The sequence below is a fragment of the Notolepis coatsorum genome (assembly GCF_963971535.1).
Source record: "Notolepis coatsorum genome assembly, chromosome: 14".
Classification (NCBI taxonomy): Eukaryota; Metazoa; Chordata; class Actinopteri; order Aulopiformes; family Paralepididae; genus Notolepis; species Notolepis coatsorum.
In genome coordinates, this window is record NC_140178.1 from 49,910,617 (window position 1) to 49,926,653 (window position 16,037).

At 45.9% G+C, this 16,037-nt stretch overlaps 1 protein-coding gene across 1 annotated transcript in view; it reads left to right on the forward strand.

Annotated features, from left to right (window-relative positions):
• The first annotated feature begins 1,177 nt into the window (after window positions 1–1,177).
• fscn1a (fascin actin-bundling protein 1a) overlaps window positions 1,178–16,037 on the forward strand; it is a 50,245-nt gene continuing 35,385 nt past the window's right edge. The window contains exon 1 of the mRNA XM_084329931.1: window positions 1,178–2,160. Within this exon, the coding sequence (XP_084186057.1) occupies window positions 1,320–2,160 (841 nt within the window). The 5' untranslated portion in view covers window positions 1,178–1,319. The remainder of the gene's footprint in view (window positions 2,161–16,037) is intronic.

Sequence of the window (16,037 nt, forward strand, 5' to 3'; positions counted from 1 at the left end):
AATATGATTATAGAATATAGAATATCAGGCATAAAATGGTTATGTGATTAAAATGTGATTAATTAAATTAATTAATTACAAATCCTGTAATTAATTAGATTTTTTTTTAATCGCCTGACAGCACTAGAACATTTGTGATGTCACAGTATGATGTCTTAGTGCTGTCAGGCGATTACATTTTTTTATCTAATTAATTACAGGATTTGTAATTAATTAATCTAATTAATCGCATTTTAATCGCATAACCATTTTGTGCCTGATATTCTATATTCTATAATCATATTTCAAATTGCATGTGTCCGGATGGCAGAATTAAGTACTGTATCTACAAAACCTTCTGTTTAATCATCTTCCATCTATTAATTTACTTAGATTTTTCAGGTCTGGTCAATTTGAGCATAGTGTTATTCACAGTCAAAGATAAAAAATAATATTTATTGATATTCTCATTTGGTTCATTACAATTGACTCAAGCCTGACACTGGGAATACATTCCCTGAGATCTAGATGTCCCTAGAATCAGATACCAAGAACATGCAATTTACTGCTTTCAGGTGTGGAGGAATTTTGTCATGTGTCGAGTCGGCGGTGATTTTGGAGACTGGGAAAATACAGTTTTCTTAGCTTGTAGTAGTGACGTGAATATTTAGGAAAATAGCTTTAGGATCACTTCTGTAAAGAAAGACTTAGCTGTGGAAGAGAAATAAACCATTTGGATATCTTTGTTTTACACTGGAGCGGCTGTGGACATTATTTTTCTTTATCAATGAATTTACTACTCACGACGAGTAAGCAACTTTAATTAACCAGTAGAGTGGAACGTCGGCCCTCATAGAGGGGTGGAGAGGGGGAAGAGGGGAGAAATGAGAGGGAATGGAAAGAGTGGAGCATTGAGCAAAGGGAGGGATTATGACAGCAAGGTTGGCAGAAGATGGGCATCTGAAGATGGGCATCTGACAAGAAGGAATAGGCCTACTGAAGAAAGGGAGATGAAAAACGTCAAATTAGAGGATAGCAGAGTCAGAAAGCTGAGGCGGGAGAAAAGAAGCGAGTCACATTAGGAATCTTTGCATAAATCTGACTGTCCATAGAAGAGGCGTGGCCTGGAGGGCACGTCACTGATCGGTATATAGTGTGCAGCTGTGGCGGCGTGGCCGCGCTGTGAGAGAGAGAGAGAGCACTGATGACCGGCGGCGCGCGCTCACACACACACACACACACACACACTCCCCAAACAAAGAGAAGCACGCGAGGCAGAGCATCCCACCCTGCAAGAGCAAGCTCACTGTGCAGAACCCTCTCAAATACAAACCACCACCATGTCGACTAACGGCGCTACTAACGGAACCAGCGACATGCTGCAGATCCAGTTCGGTCTGATCAACTGCGGGAACAAATATCTAACGGCAGAGACGTTCGGCTTCAAAATCAATGCCTCCGCCACGAGCATGAAGAAGAAGCAGATCTGGACCCTGGAGCAGAGCGGGGACGAATCCAACGGGAATGTGTTCTGCCTCAAATCACATCTGGGCCGGTACATCGGCGCCGACAAGGACGGTAATGTGACCGGGGACAGCGAGAGCCCCGAGCCGGAGTGTCGCTTCATCATCACCGCCCACGATGACGGCCGCTGGTCGCTGCAGTCGGAGCAGCACGGCCGCTACCTGGGCGGCACCGAGGACCGGATCATCTGCTTCGCCCAGACCGCCTCGGTGGCGGAGAAGTGGAGCGTGCACATCGCCATGCACCCGCAGGTCAACCTCTTCAGCCTGACTCGCAAACGGTACGCGCACCTGAGCTCCAAGGTGGACGAGATCGCCATCGATCGGGACGTCCCTTGGGGGGTGGACTCCATGATCACCCTGGTGTTCCGCGAGCAGCGGTACCACCTGCAGACCTCCGACAACCGGTTCCTGCAGAACGATGGAGCCCTCGTCGCCAAGACTGATAAGAGCACGGGCTACACGCTGGAGTTCCGCTCCGGGAAGGTGGCGTTCAGGGACTGTGGCGGCAAGTACCTCGCGCCCTCGGGGCCCTCGGGTACCATGAAGTCCGGCAAGAGTGCGCGCGTCGGGAAGGACGAGCTGTTCGTGCTGGAGCAGAGCCACCCGCAGGTCGTGCTCACCGCGGGCAACGAGAGGAACGTCTCCACCCGGCAAGGTAATTCTGTGGTGCGCCGCCGCTCTTGTTTGGTGCCAGTGGTGCGTAATTGGACATGATGGGGGTCTGGTGACTTGGCGGCAGCACTGTGTTTTGTGTGTGTGTGGGGGCAGGCAGCCACAGCCCCTGGCAGAGTAAGGGTTAACGTGATGGAATGTCAGACCGCAGCCCCCCTGCAGCCCCCACACTGAGGAGAACAGGGATGACATGCATATACCACACACACACACACACACACACACACACACACACACACACACACACACACACTGATTGCCTTCACACACAGCCTTCAAACATAAAACAAAGGATTGCATGTCTGAATGAGACACACAACCATACTGTAATGGTTTACAGTACACACAGTAGATGCCTACATGCATTCATACACTAACAATGGACTGCATGTCAGACACTCAGAGGGCACATATATGGCCTACATACTCTAAACGCACACATACCACAGACCTACAAACATGCTGCCCTCACACTAAACAATGCAGCTAATTGTTGTTTTACACATTGATTGATTGATTGATTGATTGAAAACTTTATTAACAGATTGCAGAATGGGTACAATACAGTACAGCTCAATACACACAATTGTTAAGGGGATGCAGACCAGAGAAAGACTTTCGTCTTGTTTACATCAGGGTCCCCCATTTTCAATTCATCAGGACATATGACATACATGACATACAGATAGTCAGTACTGCTACATCTATACATTTATGACATACCAGATTTGCAAATACAGTACTGTTTGTGATACAGAAGGAGTCAAGAAAAGAGAGTATATACATTTGACGTAGAAACTGTACATTGGAGGAGGTTGGGTGGGGGGGGTTGGGTACATTGGGATATTGACAACCATACTGGGTAATTTACATTGGAGGTGGTTGGGGGGGGGGGGGGCACACACTGTATAAACAAGTAAAACTGTGCATTGAGGGGGGGGGGAGGAGACACTGTACAAACAAACAAAATTGTACATTGGACTATTGACAACCATACTAGGTAAATGACTGTACATTGGAGGGGGTTGGGTTAGGATATTTACAGGGGCCAGTGTTGAATTGCAGTCTCCCGTAGGTGTCCCTTGAGAGAGGTTTTGAAAGTGGGTAGTGATCCACATTCCTTTACAGCTTTGGGTAGGGCGTTCCACATTGATGTGGCATAATTGCGAAACGTGTTTAGTCCCTTATTTGAGCCGAATCTGGGTTTAACATGATTTGTGGAGCTCCTTCTGGTGTTGTGATCGTGGTATTCACTGACCTTTGGGAAGTATTTTGACATGTACATGGGTACCTTGGTCGTGTAGTGTATCTTGTAGACCAGGCCCATTGCAAGTTGCTGTACTCTATCGTCTACTCTAAGCCATCCTAGGTTGTCAAAGTGATCAGGGGTGAGGTGGGTTCTAGGAGTAAGGTCAAGCAGTAGTCTGACCAGTTTGTTTTGAGATGTTTGTAATTTTGTTTTTAGCGCCTTTGAGGTGCTTTGGTACCATGAGGTGCAAGCATAGTCGTAGTACCCCTGAATGAGTGCTCCTGCCAGAGTCTTCATTCAAATTCAAATCCACAGTCTAAACAATGGTTTGCATGGGATGGGAATACATCAATACATAGATGGCCTAAACACACTTGCAAATAAACAAAACATGGACATACAGTACATGCTAAAGTTGTATATTACTATTAGTAGTAGTATAATTATCCCCAGCACTATGCAAGTGCTGCATGGAAAGAGCACCCATGTCTGCATTCTGAAATTGGGTGTAGTTACCCTTTTTTAAAAGGCAGTAAAAGCAACTTCCTGGGAGCAGAACAGCAGAGATCATTACTGTAATGGCATGGGGATTTGAATAGTCTATAATGGTATGGAGCTTTAATAATGTAGAATGGTGTACTGGGGGTGCAGGGCGAACCGTTAATTCCTCCACTCATGGCGGTTGTATGATGTGTCAGTGGTTGTTCGTCTGATGGATGAACGGTCTGTATTCCCAGAGGGAGAGAGGTGGCTGCACTGGGGCAGCATATGGACACGACTTCACCCTAGGAGGAAAGGAATTGATTTGCAAATCAAATCACACAGTATTTGTGTGTTATGTGGATGTTAAATTGTCTCCATGTGTATCTGTTGTGCAGCTGCACGAGTGGGCAGAGGTATACATTTGTCTCCTCCTTGCTCCTTCCCTTCCTTCTATCCTCCCTTCTTCATCCCTCTCCTCCCTCCCTTTTCCTCATGTCCTCTCACATCTCCTGGCTTCTTCCATCCACCTTTCCTTCCTTCATTTTCCCTCCCTCGCTTCCATTCATCCTCTTTTATAATATAATAATCCTCTATTCTTTTCTCCAGCCCTCCCTTCATTCCCCTTTCGTATCTTTCTAGCGTTACTTCCATACCTCTCCCTCCAATCCATCCATCCATCCATAATCTCTCCTTCGCCGTCCTCCTTTCTTACCCTCCTCTATTCCTTTCTCCAGCCATCCCTCCATCCATCCCCACTTCCATCCATCCTTGAGCCCCACTTCCATCCATCCTTGAGCCCCCCTTCCCTTCCCTCCAAGTCCAGGCCGGTGTGTGTGTATTATATGTGGTTATTATCATGATTAGTGCCATCAGTCATGTGACAGTTGTCATGGTAATAGGAGTCTGATTAGATGACCCCCTGGTAAGGCAGTGGGACACGCACGAGTGCGCATGCATACATACACGCATACCCAGTTACCCACATATATGTATATACATACGCACGCACACACACAGATGATGCCCCTACTCATCCAGGGTTAGACTGGAGACCCCCTGGCCCCTGGCATGGCTGCTGCAGTTGGAGAGAAAGGAGGAGGATTTGGGGGTGAGAGAGGGGGACCTATCTGTCTGGGTCTAGAGACCCCCTTGGCTTTGCTGCTGGTGGGAGGAGGGAGGGTGCAGAAACACACTCCCAATGATGCCCCTTATCTAGGCCTTGATACCCCTTAACATGCCTGCTTATCTAGGCCTTCAAACCCCTTCACATGCCTGCTTATCTAGGCCTTGAGACCCCTTAAAACATGACTGCTTGGGGGCAGATTGAGATAATTCAGATGAGCGTCTTGAATTGTTGTCCCTAAAGCCCCCTTCAGATAGAGAGAGAGAGGGTGATGGACACAGAGAGAATCGCCACCAGTATGAGCACTGTAGTTAAGGATCTGGTATGCTGTGTGTGACCCCAGCAACACAAGTCAACGATTAATAGGTATACTATTTCTATAGTGGTTCCATGAAAGTGAACCACTAACAAGCGAAAACAGGAAGAGAAAAACAGCCAAATGAATTGAAGTCTATGAGAAAACTCAGTTTTTCTTTTGTACACAGTTTACCAAAATCACTCCTAATCACTCATTTCTGAATGGAATGGATCTTTATGAAATTTGGACATGTACTACATAAGGCTTCAGGCTATGAGTCCGTATGGATTTGTAAGCCATACCACCTTCTGGGGAAATATTACCTCTGGATACTACTACTACAGAAAAACTTGAGTAACAAGTCTTTCTACAACTCAAGTTCAGACCTATGTTACTCTATTACGTTAGCATAAAATTGAATTTTCTTTCTGGAATCGGACACTTCAGAATGTCATTTTTCAAAAGAGACCAGGCTCATGCATGTGCTATAAGTATAAAGTATGTTGTTTTGGTTTGCAAAAAAAGTATGCAGTCCTCAAAAATAAACTAAAAGGGCCACTTTTGGGGGCGCAGGTTAAGAGGTTTTTAAGGAGCTGGTATGCTGTGTGTGTGACCCCAGCAACACAAGTCAACGATTTAATAGGTATACTATTTCTATAGTGGTTCCATGAAAGTGAAGGATGGGATTGGTCTGTTTTGGCTGATAAGAGTATAATACTCTCAACTGGTGTAGGCAGTGATAAAAGTAGTATGCTCCCTACTATGCACTTATATCCTACATACCCTCCACTAGTGCTGGATAGAGGGCCTGGTACCTCGACCTTAGGAGTCCCCGCTGACAGGAGAGCTGTGTAATGTGTGGACAGGAATTTGGAAATCAGTGGAGAGTGGGAGAGTGAGTGAGATAGATTACTGTGCTGGTGTCTGGTATAATGAACAATGTGAGTATAATTGATACTCTCTCTGACTCTATATTTAAGTTTTGGTCAGAGGAACTCACTGGAGAAAAGAACAAGGCAAGGTTTTAGCGGTTTCTTTTCTCTTTTGCTCTGAGAGCAATACGTAATTTTTTCCTTGTCCGGGTCTCCCCTCCATGCCACACCCACTGCCCTGTCTCTGTGTTAGTCTCGCTCTCCCTCACTCACTCTGTCACTGACTTAGTCTCTTGGTAAGCATCCAGCCATCAGCATTGTTGCATCACTCTACCCCTTCCTCCCTCTCTCCCATCATCTACTTGTACAAAATGGAGCCTCATACTGAAGGTGGGGATTGATGGACCAAAGGTTTCTCTTTTTTTCATATCATAGAGCACTGGGGAACAGTGACCGTTTCTCGGACAGTAAGATGCAGCTGATCCCTTGAGATGAGAGAATTATCAGATGCAATTTATTAATCCTGAAGAGAGTCAAGTTAGACCGGCCTCTCAATAATTGACACTGGGTGCTGCTATCCCGAAGATTTAAGTAGAAAAAAGCAGGAAGCCGGACCAGCACTCTCAGGTTTCGACAATTTTTAATCGCAGCCGGATACAACAGACATGTTTCGGAACAGGTGTTCCTTCTTCAGTGTTAATGGCTAGCCATTAAGCCACTTAATCCTGAAGAGAAAATGTAATTTCTGGTTGCTCCATTAGATCATGATGTCCACAGTTCAATCAAATGCCATCGCAGCATTCCTCTCAACGCTGCAACTGAAGTGATCAACCCGGCAGTGAAGTCCGTTAGGCGGCTACTAGCTGTTGGGCCTGGGCTTCAATATAACTAAAAAAGTTCCAAATTAAAGTTTATTTTACGTTGCTGTTGGCCTTCAGACTATTGTTTCGATGCTGCCTGAACTGCAGTATTGAGATAAAACGAGGATTTCAAATGCAGGCTAAGAATAAACGGCATCTTGAACGTGTCTGGTAAAGACATTCCTGTGTCAGAATTTACATTTGGGTTGAATGAATATTCAATTCACGTCAAGTTGTGACACAACATCAAGTCGGCCTGATGCTGACTGGGAAGGAAGTAAGACTGCGAGGTATCTACCGTAGTACCTTCATCTTGACTAGAGCGTTAATGATAATATAGAGATTAATAATATACAATACATTTCATTTGGATGTGTTTCACTATTCATACATAATCTAGTAGGACTATAAGAAGAGGACTGGTCAATGTCGTCATAGGAACGTTTGGAAATGACTTACCCATTATCACTGGGAGACAAATTGCTTCGTAAATGAGTAGCGAACAAGAAGCGTTGTCTCCCAGTGATGGCTAACATCCGCGAGAACGTCGGGGCTGCGATCCCTCCTCTTGTAATTCAAGTACATAAATAGCCCTAATCTGTTGAATTGACATATGATACAATCAAAACTAATGGACATATTTAATTAGGATTTGTCTCTGTACATTAGTGGGAAGTCCTAATCTGTAGGAAAAAGCGTGTGCTTCAACGGCAACAACAGGATCATTGTGATGTGGATTAAATGTTGACGGGGAAACAAACTGGCTCCAGATGTTTAAACCAACAGCTGCTGGCTGCATGGCCTGCTAACGTCTCTCTGGTTCAGCTCTTTCCTTGGCAGTACTGCTTCAAGATGGAGGGTGAAACTGGGGGGGGGGGGTGGGGGGTTTGATGTTTGACGTAAGCAGGGCAGTTTTTTTTTTTTTTTTTTAACAAGTACTGTCCAATCAAAAGCATGGGTTGTTGTGAACCAAGTCCCATTGGTGGCCATCAGGTGATGACCGGGTTATAAATCAAGTCTAGACGTCCTTCTGAAGTATTTGGGTCAAGCGGCTCGGGTCTCCGGAGAGCCTGGACCTGCATGGGTGGCTGTAGATGTTCATCTGTTGAGCATTGCTATAGCATGTACATTCTGAAAGCAACATGTTCAGATGGTGTGACAGGCCTGGTATCCTTAAAGCTTCTTTCAGTCCATGAGATGAAGACCCAGGCTCATTACACATGGTAGCACTCTTGTCATGACTCATGTGGGGATCCACAAGGAACACAACAGGCCCTTAAACCCAGTAAAAGCCAGTTTAAGAAATGTGGATGAATGCCATTAGATGTAAATGCCAACAGCCTTGTCCCAGATGATACACAATTTCCACTGTCTTCCTGTAATATCAGTTTGCAACATTCATACATTCCATTCTGCTGCTGGAACTCATCCCTGTGCTGTTGCTCTGGACCTCCTGATTGTGACTCTCTCTGTCACCCTCTCTTGCTCTCTCTCTCTCTCTCTCTCTCATCCTAGGAATGTTGATGGCCACAATTCCCTGGGAGGCAATTTAGCAAGCCCTCGTATGGGCCAACACACCATTATTAGTCAGTTAGTCCAGAGCTCGATGGACTTTTAAGTGGCCTAGTAAGGAGGATGAGGGACCCGCCCTGCGCCGGCCTGTCCTGCAGTCTTAAGCGTGACTGACCAATGTAAATGCAGGCTGGTCAGTTAAGTGGATGAAAGACCACCATCTGCTCATTACTGGGGTGACCACTGCTGTCCTCACTAACTCACCATTGTATTCAGACTGAGCACAGGGCTTTCATATTGATGGAGGTGAGGGGCCTCTGGGAATTACTCTGATTGGGGTAGATGGAGAATCTAGATGAATAGAGAACCTCTAGGGGCCCGGCTGGTTCCTGGAGAATCTAGATGACTGGAGAAGCTCTCGGGTCCAGGCAAACAGGGGAACAGGGGTAACAGGGGAAGCCATTTTCAAACATTTCTATGACAACATGACTCATCCTCGTCTTATAATTCTAGGATACAACTGAAGTAAATTCCTAGATCATTGCTTATATGGCAACAACAAAGTATTGCCTGTTCTGGAATGTTGAGTCTTGACTGACCACATCCTGCACTTAATCTCCAGTTTCTTAACCGAAATGAACATGCAGATGGATTTACGGGCATCACTTAAAGCAGATTCATGCATTTCTATAGTCTGCTAATAGATCTGTTGACGAGCTGTGAGAGAGAGAGGAGGCAACTGTGACTCCATTTTGTGTCTGGCTGTGATTTAACTGACTCCCTCACTGCCTGCCACACTACTCGCTGGCAGGAAATGACCCATGCGCGTGCACACACGCCCGCTCGCTGTCACTGACTAAACAACCCTGACCTTGGCTGGTGCGAGTTAATCCCTGCAGGCTCAAGGGTGATTATTTGCAACACCTCAACCACATGCATATTACACGTCACACACACACACATAACTGTGCAAAAGTGTTAGGCAAGGACGAATTATCCCATTTACGCATCCTTGGTAGCATCACTGGCCTTGAATAGGTGTTTATGTTGAGGCATGTTTGGTGGTGGTCGCATTCACACCAGAGCTGTTTGGTCCGCTTTAAACGCACCAGAGTTCGTTTCCTCTTATAGTCCGCTTGGTTTGGGGTAGTGTGAAAGCTCATTCAAACTCTGGTGCGGAACAAAAAAGAGAACTGGTCCGCCTGAAAGCGTAGGTCTCGGTTCGCTTCCAAGTGAACCCTGGTGTAGGGCTGGGCGATATGACCAAAAACGTTATCGCGATAAAATTATAAAATTATTTTCATATAATTCGATATCGATAATTATCGTCGATATAATGTCTGTCAAGTTTAATTAACTTCTTATGCTGCTGCGAATGTCTCGAGGTGAGTTGATGTCGTCATCAGTCCGCGCACGTTAGCAGTTAGCCGACAAGCGGAGTATCTCATGACAATGTAATAAATATGACACTAAAATACTCTCTTCCGCCACATTATATTGAAACGACGTCCACTGTATACCCCACACTACTATAAACGTGGCCTCAGAATTCACGCCACACACATACTCGGCACGTAAATATATAAAACAGCGCTGTGCAAGCTAGTTATCCTAGCCAGCCTGTCGTTTCTAAGCGGTGTATTCCATGACAATGTGCTAAATATGACACTAAAATACTCTCTTCCGCCACAATATATTGAAACGACGTCCACTGTATACCCCACACTACTATAAACGTGGCCTCAGAATTCACGCCACACACATACTCGGCACGTAAATATATAAAACAGCGCCGTGCAAGCTAATTAGCCTAGCAAGCCTTGTTGTTGAGTGAGTCCTACCTCTGGGTCTCCTTCCGGGTCTCCTTCGCTCTCGGCCATCTCCTTCACTGATTGGTTGTTAGTGCGTGTGCTCATATCCAAGCTTGGAAAATCGATATATCGAAACTTTGCGACCACGTTTCATGTTTATTTCGAGGAAATAATTTATCGCGATAGTTATCGTTATCGTTTTATCGCCCAGCCCTACCCTGGTGCGTACCTTTGTGGTGTGAATGCTCATCGGACCAAACGCAAGACCAAATATAGGAAGTGACCCGATAAACTGCATCTTGAGAAATATGGTCAGACGAGCTAATTAAACAGCTGCTTGTGGCCACTCTCAAAAAGAATGAAGTGTACAAGTTGTTTAGCGAGAGAATGATGGCAATGAGCTTCAATCGACCAATGTCTCATCAAAGTTGGCAATATATGAGAATAATGTGTGCGCGCTGGGGCCGGGCTGTTCCGGGGAATAATGTGGTGTGTGTACATGTGTGCGCTGGGCTGCTTCGCAGAATAATGTGGTATGTGTCCCAGTTCTGGTTCTGGTGGTGTTCTCCCAGTGTGTCTGGTTCTACCTGGTTCTGGTGGTGTTCTCCCCAGTGTGTGTCTGGTTCTACCTGGTTCTGGTGGTGTTCTCCCCAGTGTGTCTGGTTCTAACTGGTTCTGGTGGTGTTCTCCCAGTGTGTGTCTGGTTCTAACTGGTTCTGGTGGTGTTCTCCCCAGTGTGTGTCTGGTTCTAACTGGTTCTGGAGGTGTTCTCCCAGTGTGTGTCTGGTTCTACCTGGTTCTGGTGGTGTTCTCCCCAGTGTGTGTCTGGTTCTACCTGGTTCTGGTGTTCTCCCAGTGTGTCTGGTTCTACCTGGTTCTGGTGGTGTTCTCCCAGTGTGTGTCTGGTTCTAACTGGTTCTGGTGTTCTCCCAGTGTGTGTCTGGTTCTAACTGGTTCTGGTGTTCTCCCAGTGTGTGTCTGGTTCTACCTGGTTCTGGTGGTGTTCTCCCCAGTGTGTCTGGTTCTAACTGGTTCTGGTGGTGTTCTCCCAGTGTGTGTCTGGTTCTACCTGGTTCTGGTGGTGTTCTCCCCAGTGTGTGTCTAGTTCTAACTGGTTCTGGTGTTCTCCCAGTGTGTGTCTGGTTCTACCTGGTTCTGGTGGTGTTCTCCCAGTGTGTGTCTGGTTCTAACTGGTTCTGGTGGTCTCCCCAGTGTGTCTGGTTCTAGTGGTGTTCTCCCCAGTGTGTGTCTGGTTCTAACTGGTTCTGGTGTTCTCCCCAGTGTGTGTCTGGTTCTAACTGGTTCTGGTGGTGTTCTCCCAGTGTGTGTCTGGTTCTACCTGGTTCTGGTGTTCTCCCAGTGTGTGTCTGGTTCTAACTGGTTCTGGTGGTGTTCTCCCAGTGTGTGTCTGGTTCTAACTGGTTCTGTTGGTGTTCTCCCAGTGTGTCTGGTTTAGGGCTGGGCGATATGACGATATTATATAAATATCGGGTACAGTTCATTAACGATACACTTTTTCAACGTATCGTGGATATCGTGATGTTTTGCCCAAGAGGATTGTGTCGCGTCAATCTGTCCACACGTTACTCGTTCATATCTCAGCCCGTGCTGAGATATGCCCATTCCGCGGTCTGTTAATAAAGTTTTCAATCAGACAGATGTATGGAAAGGCTTTTATTATAACATTCGTTGTAGTAAAATCATTATGCCTCATTTAGTCATCCTGTTTAGCACTGGTCTCCTACTCGACGGCCGCGGGGAGCTAACGTTAGTAGCCTTGTTGACGTTGTTCAGCCACAGGACATTCAGGAAGTAAAAAGCTAGGAGCTTGCCGATTGGTGCTAAGAACAGCAGGGCGGGTGCAAGCGCTGTGACGTAATTGGCAGACTCGACTGTCAATCAAAATTATATGTTTCCGTCAGAATGAATGAGTGAAGACTTTGTTAAAGGGTTGCAGAATGGGTACAATACAGTACAGGAGGATGAAGACCAGAAAAAGACTTTCGACTTTTTTACATAAGGGTCCTCTATTTTCAATTCATCAAAACATTTAGAGACATACATATATACAGTAGTTTCATTAAAATGCTATTGATTGATTGATTGATTTAAAACTTTATTAACATATTGCAGAATGGGTACAGTACAGCTCAATACATACAATTGTTAAGGGGATGCAGACCAGAGAAAGACTTTAGTCTTGTTTACATCAGGGTCCCCCATTTTCAATTCATCATATTTCATATCTAAATCATATAATATCTCATTGCTAAATATATGCAATATATAATCTAATAATCTAAATCTAATATATAATATAAAAATGCTAAATGCATGGGTATTTTATTTTGTCTTTAATGTTAGCTTGCAAAATCAAATACTGTCTTGGTAAGCCTCATAATGAATTGTTTGGGGTAAAAAAGAAAAACATCGTGATGTGTATCGTGTATCGCCGAAAGTAGGGGTGCACCGATATGAAAATTGGCCACCGATACCGATACCGATTGTTCAACTAACACAATCGGCCGATACCGATACCGATACCGATAATTGTGGCAAAAAATAAGTATTTTTAATTTTTTTAAATTTTTTTTTAATTTTAATTTTTTTATTTTTTTAATGAAACTACTGTATATTTGTATGTGTGTTTGTATTTGTAGGCCTCTTTACTTACTTAAAAAAGGAAACATCAAGAAATATGTTTATGGTATCACTGATCCCTCTCCCAGTATCGTCTGGCGGCCTGCAGAGGGATACTATTTTCTCAACCAGAGCTTTCAACCAATGCAATGGAACCATTCTGGCGGCCTGCAGCGGGATACTATTCTCTCAACCAGAGCTTTCAACCAATGCAATGGAACCATTTTGATTGACAGTCGATTCGGCCAATTACGCCACACCGCTAGCACCCACCTCCTGCTTACCACCAAGCGTTTATTCATTTTTCTACTTCGGGGCATGCCGCCATTGATCTGCTTGCGAGAATGCGAGTCAAACTTAGAACCACAACAAGCTAATACGTTAGCTGCCCGGCAGTGCCCGCCGACCAGCGCGCTCCACAGGATGGCCAAACGAGACACAATGATTTTACTGCAACAAATTTTATAATAAAACAAAGCCTTTCTATACATTTGTCTGGTTGAAAACTTTATTAACAGATTGCAGAATGTGTAGTTGGGTACGGAATGAGCAACGGAATGTAACCGAGCTATGCACGGCTTGCTTGCTATCTTCGGGTAAATACTATGCTGATGTAATTGAACGTGTAACTAACTATAATAACGTTAATGCCACAAAACGAATGTTTGTGTCATTTTAACAGCAGATACTTTCTTAAATGCCATCCTCCCGACAGAGCGGTGTTGATGGGGAGCTCTGATGGATTCGCTTGGTTGTGTTATTAACATTGAACAGCTAACCGAAAGCTAGGGTTAACTAATGTTAAAGGTTTAGCCATAACGTTACGTTGGCTAAAGTTGGGGCTATTCTTAATCCAGTAATAATGGCTGCAGACCTGCAAGCAAAGTACAGCAAGTTGGCAAAGGAGTATTCCAACGTAAATCACATTTTCACCAGTAACGTTAGTCTTCTGCCTCCCGGCTATGAACGGACTCGGAGTAATGCCTTGCTGCTATGGGTAATAATAATATGCTGATGTTATTGTCCGTGTAACACTAACTATATAACGTTAATGCCACAAAACGAATGCCTTGTTAATCATAAATAGTAACTTTGATGCAGTAGCTTGTGTGTGTGTGGGGGGGACGGCGGGCGTTGTGCAGGTAGGTCGCGAGTGCATTTTTTTTTTTGCCTTTTGACGCTACACAAATGGATGGTTAGTTATCGGCGACTGCTATCGGCACATTTGAGCTTATCGGCCGATAGGCCGATAGCAGTCAACAAGGCACTTATCGGCCGATACCGATACCCGACCGATATATCGGTGCACCCCTAGCCGAAAGGTCAGAAAATATCGTGATATCATATTTAGGCCATATCGCCCAGCCCTAGTCTGGTTCTAACTGGTTCTGGTGGTGTTCTCCCAGTGTGTGTCTCGTTCTAACTGGTTCTGGTGTTCTCCCAGTGTGTGTCTGGTTCTAACTGGTTCTGGTGGTGTTCTCCCCAGTGTGTCTGGTTCTGGTGGTGTTCTCCCAGTGTGTGTCTGGTTCTACCTGGTTCTGGTGGTGTTCTCCCAGTGTGTGTCTGGTTCTAACTGGTTCTGGTGGTGTTCTCCCAGTGTGTCTGGTTCTACCTGGTTCTGGTGGTGTTCTCCCAGTGTGTCTGGTTCTAACTGGTTCTGGTGGTGTTCTCCCAGTGTGTGTCTGGTTCTACCTGGTTCTGGTGTTCTCCCAGTGTGTGTCTGGTTCTACCTGGTTCTGGTGTTCTCCCAGTGTGTGTCTGGTTCTACCTGGTTCTGGTGGTGTTCTCCCCAGTGTGTGTCTGGTTCTACCTGGTGCTGGTGGTGTTCTCCCCAGTGTGTGTCTGGTTCTACCTGGTTCTGGTGGTGTTCTCCCCAGTGTGTCTGGTTCTACCTGGTTCTGGTGTTGTTCTCCCAGTGTGTGTCTGGTTCTACCTGGTTCTGGTGTTCTCCCAGTGTGTGTCTGGTTCTACCTGGTTCTGGTGGTGTTCTCCCCAGTGTGTGTCTGGTTCTACCTGGTGCTGGTGGTGTTCTCCCCAGTGTGTGTCTGGTTCTACCTGGTTCTGGTGGTGTTCTCCCAGTGTGTGTCTGGTTCTACCTGGTTCTGGTTGTGTTCTCCCCAGTGTGTGTCTGGTTCTACCTGGTTCTGGTGGTGTTCTCCCCAGTGTGTGTCTGGTTCTAACTGGTTCTGGTGGTGTTCTCCCAGTGTGTGTCTGGTTCTAACTGGTTCTGGTGGTGTTCTCCCCAGTGTGTGTCTGGTTCTAACTGGTTCTGGTGGTGTTCTCCCAGTGTGTGTCTGGTTCTAACTGGTTCTGGTGTTCTCCCCAGTGTCTGGTTCTACCTGGTTCTGGTGGTGTTCTCCCAGTGTGTGTCTGGTTCTAACTGGTTCTGGTGGTGTTCTCCCCAGTGTCTGGTTCTACCTGGTTCTGGTGGTGTTCTCCCAGTGTGTGTCTGGTTCTAACTGGTTCTGGTGTTCTCCCCAGTGTGTGTCTGGTTCTACCTGGTTCTGGTGGTGTTCTCCCCAGTGTGTGTCTGGTTCTAACTGGTTCTGGTGGTGTTCTCCCAGTGTGTGTCTGGTTCTAACTGGTTCTGGTGTTCTCCCAGTGTGTCTGGTTCTAACTGGTTCTGGTGGTGTTCTCCCCAGTGTGTGTCTGGTTCTAACTGGTTCTGGTGGTGTTCTCCCAGTGTGTGTCTGGTTCTACCTGGTTCTGGTGGTGTTCTCCCAGTGTGTCTGGTTCTACCTGGTTCTGGTGGTGTTCTCCCAGTGTGTCTGGTTCTAACTGGTTCTGGTGTTCTCCCAGTGTGTGTCTGGTTCTACCTGGTTCTGGTGTTCTCCCAGTGTGTGTCTGGTTCTAACTGGTTCTGGTGGTGTTCTCCCAGTGTGTGTCTGGTTCTAACTGGTTCTGGTGGTGTTCTCCCAGTGTGTCTGGTTCTACCTGGTTCTGGTGGTGTTCTCCCAGTGTGTGTCTGGTTCTACCTGGTTCTGGTGGTGTTCTCCCAGTGTGTGTCTGGTT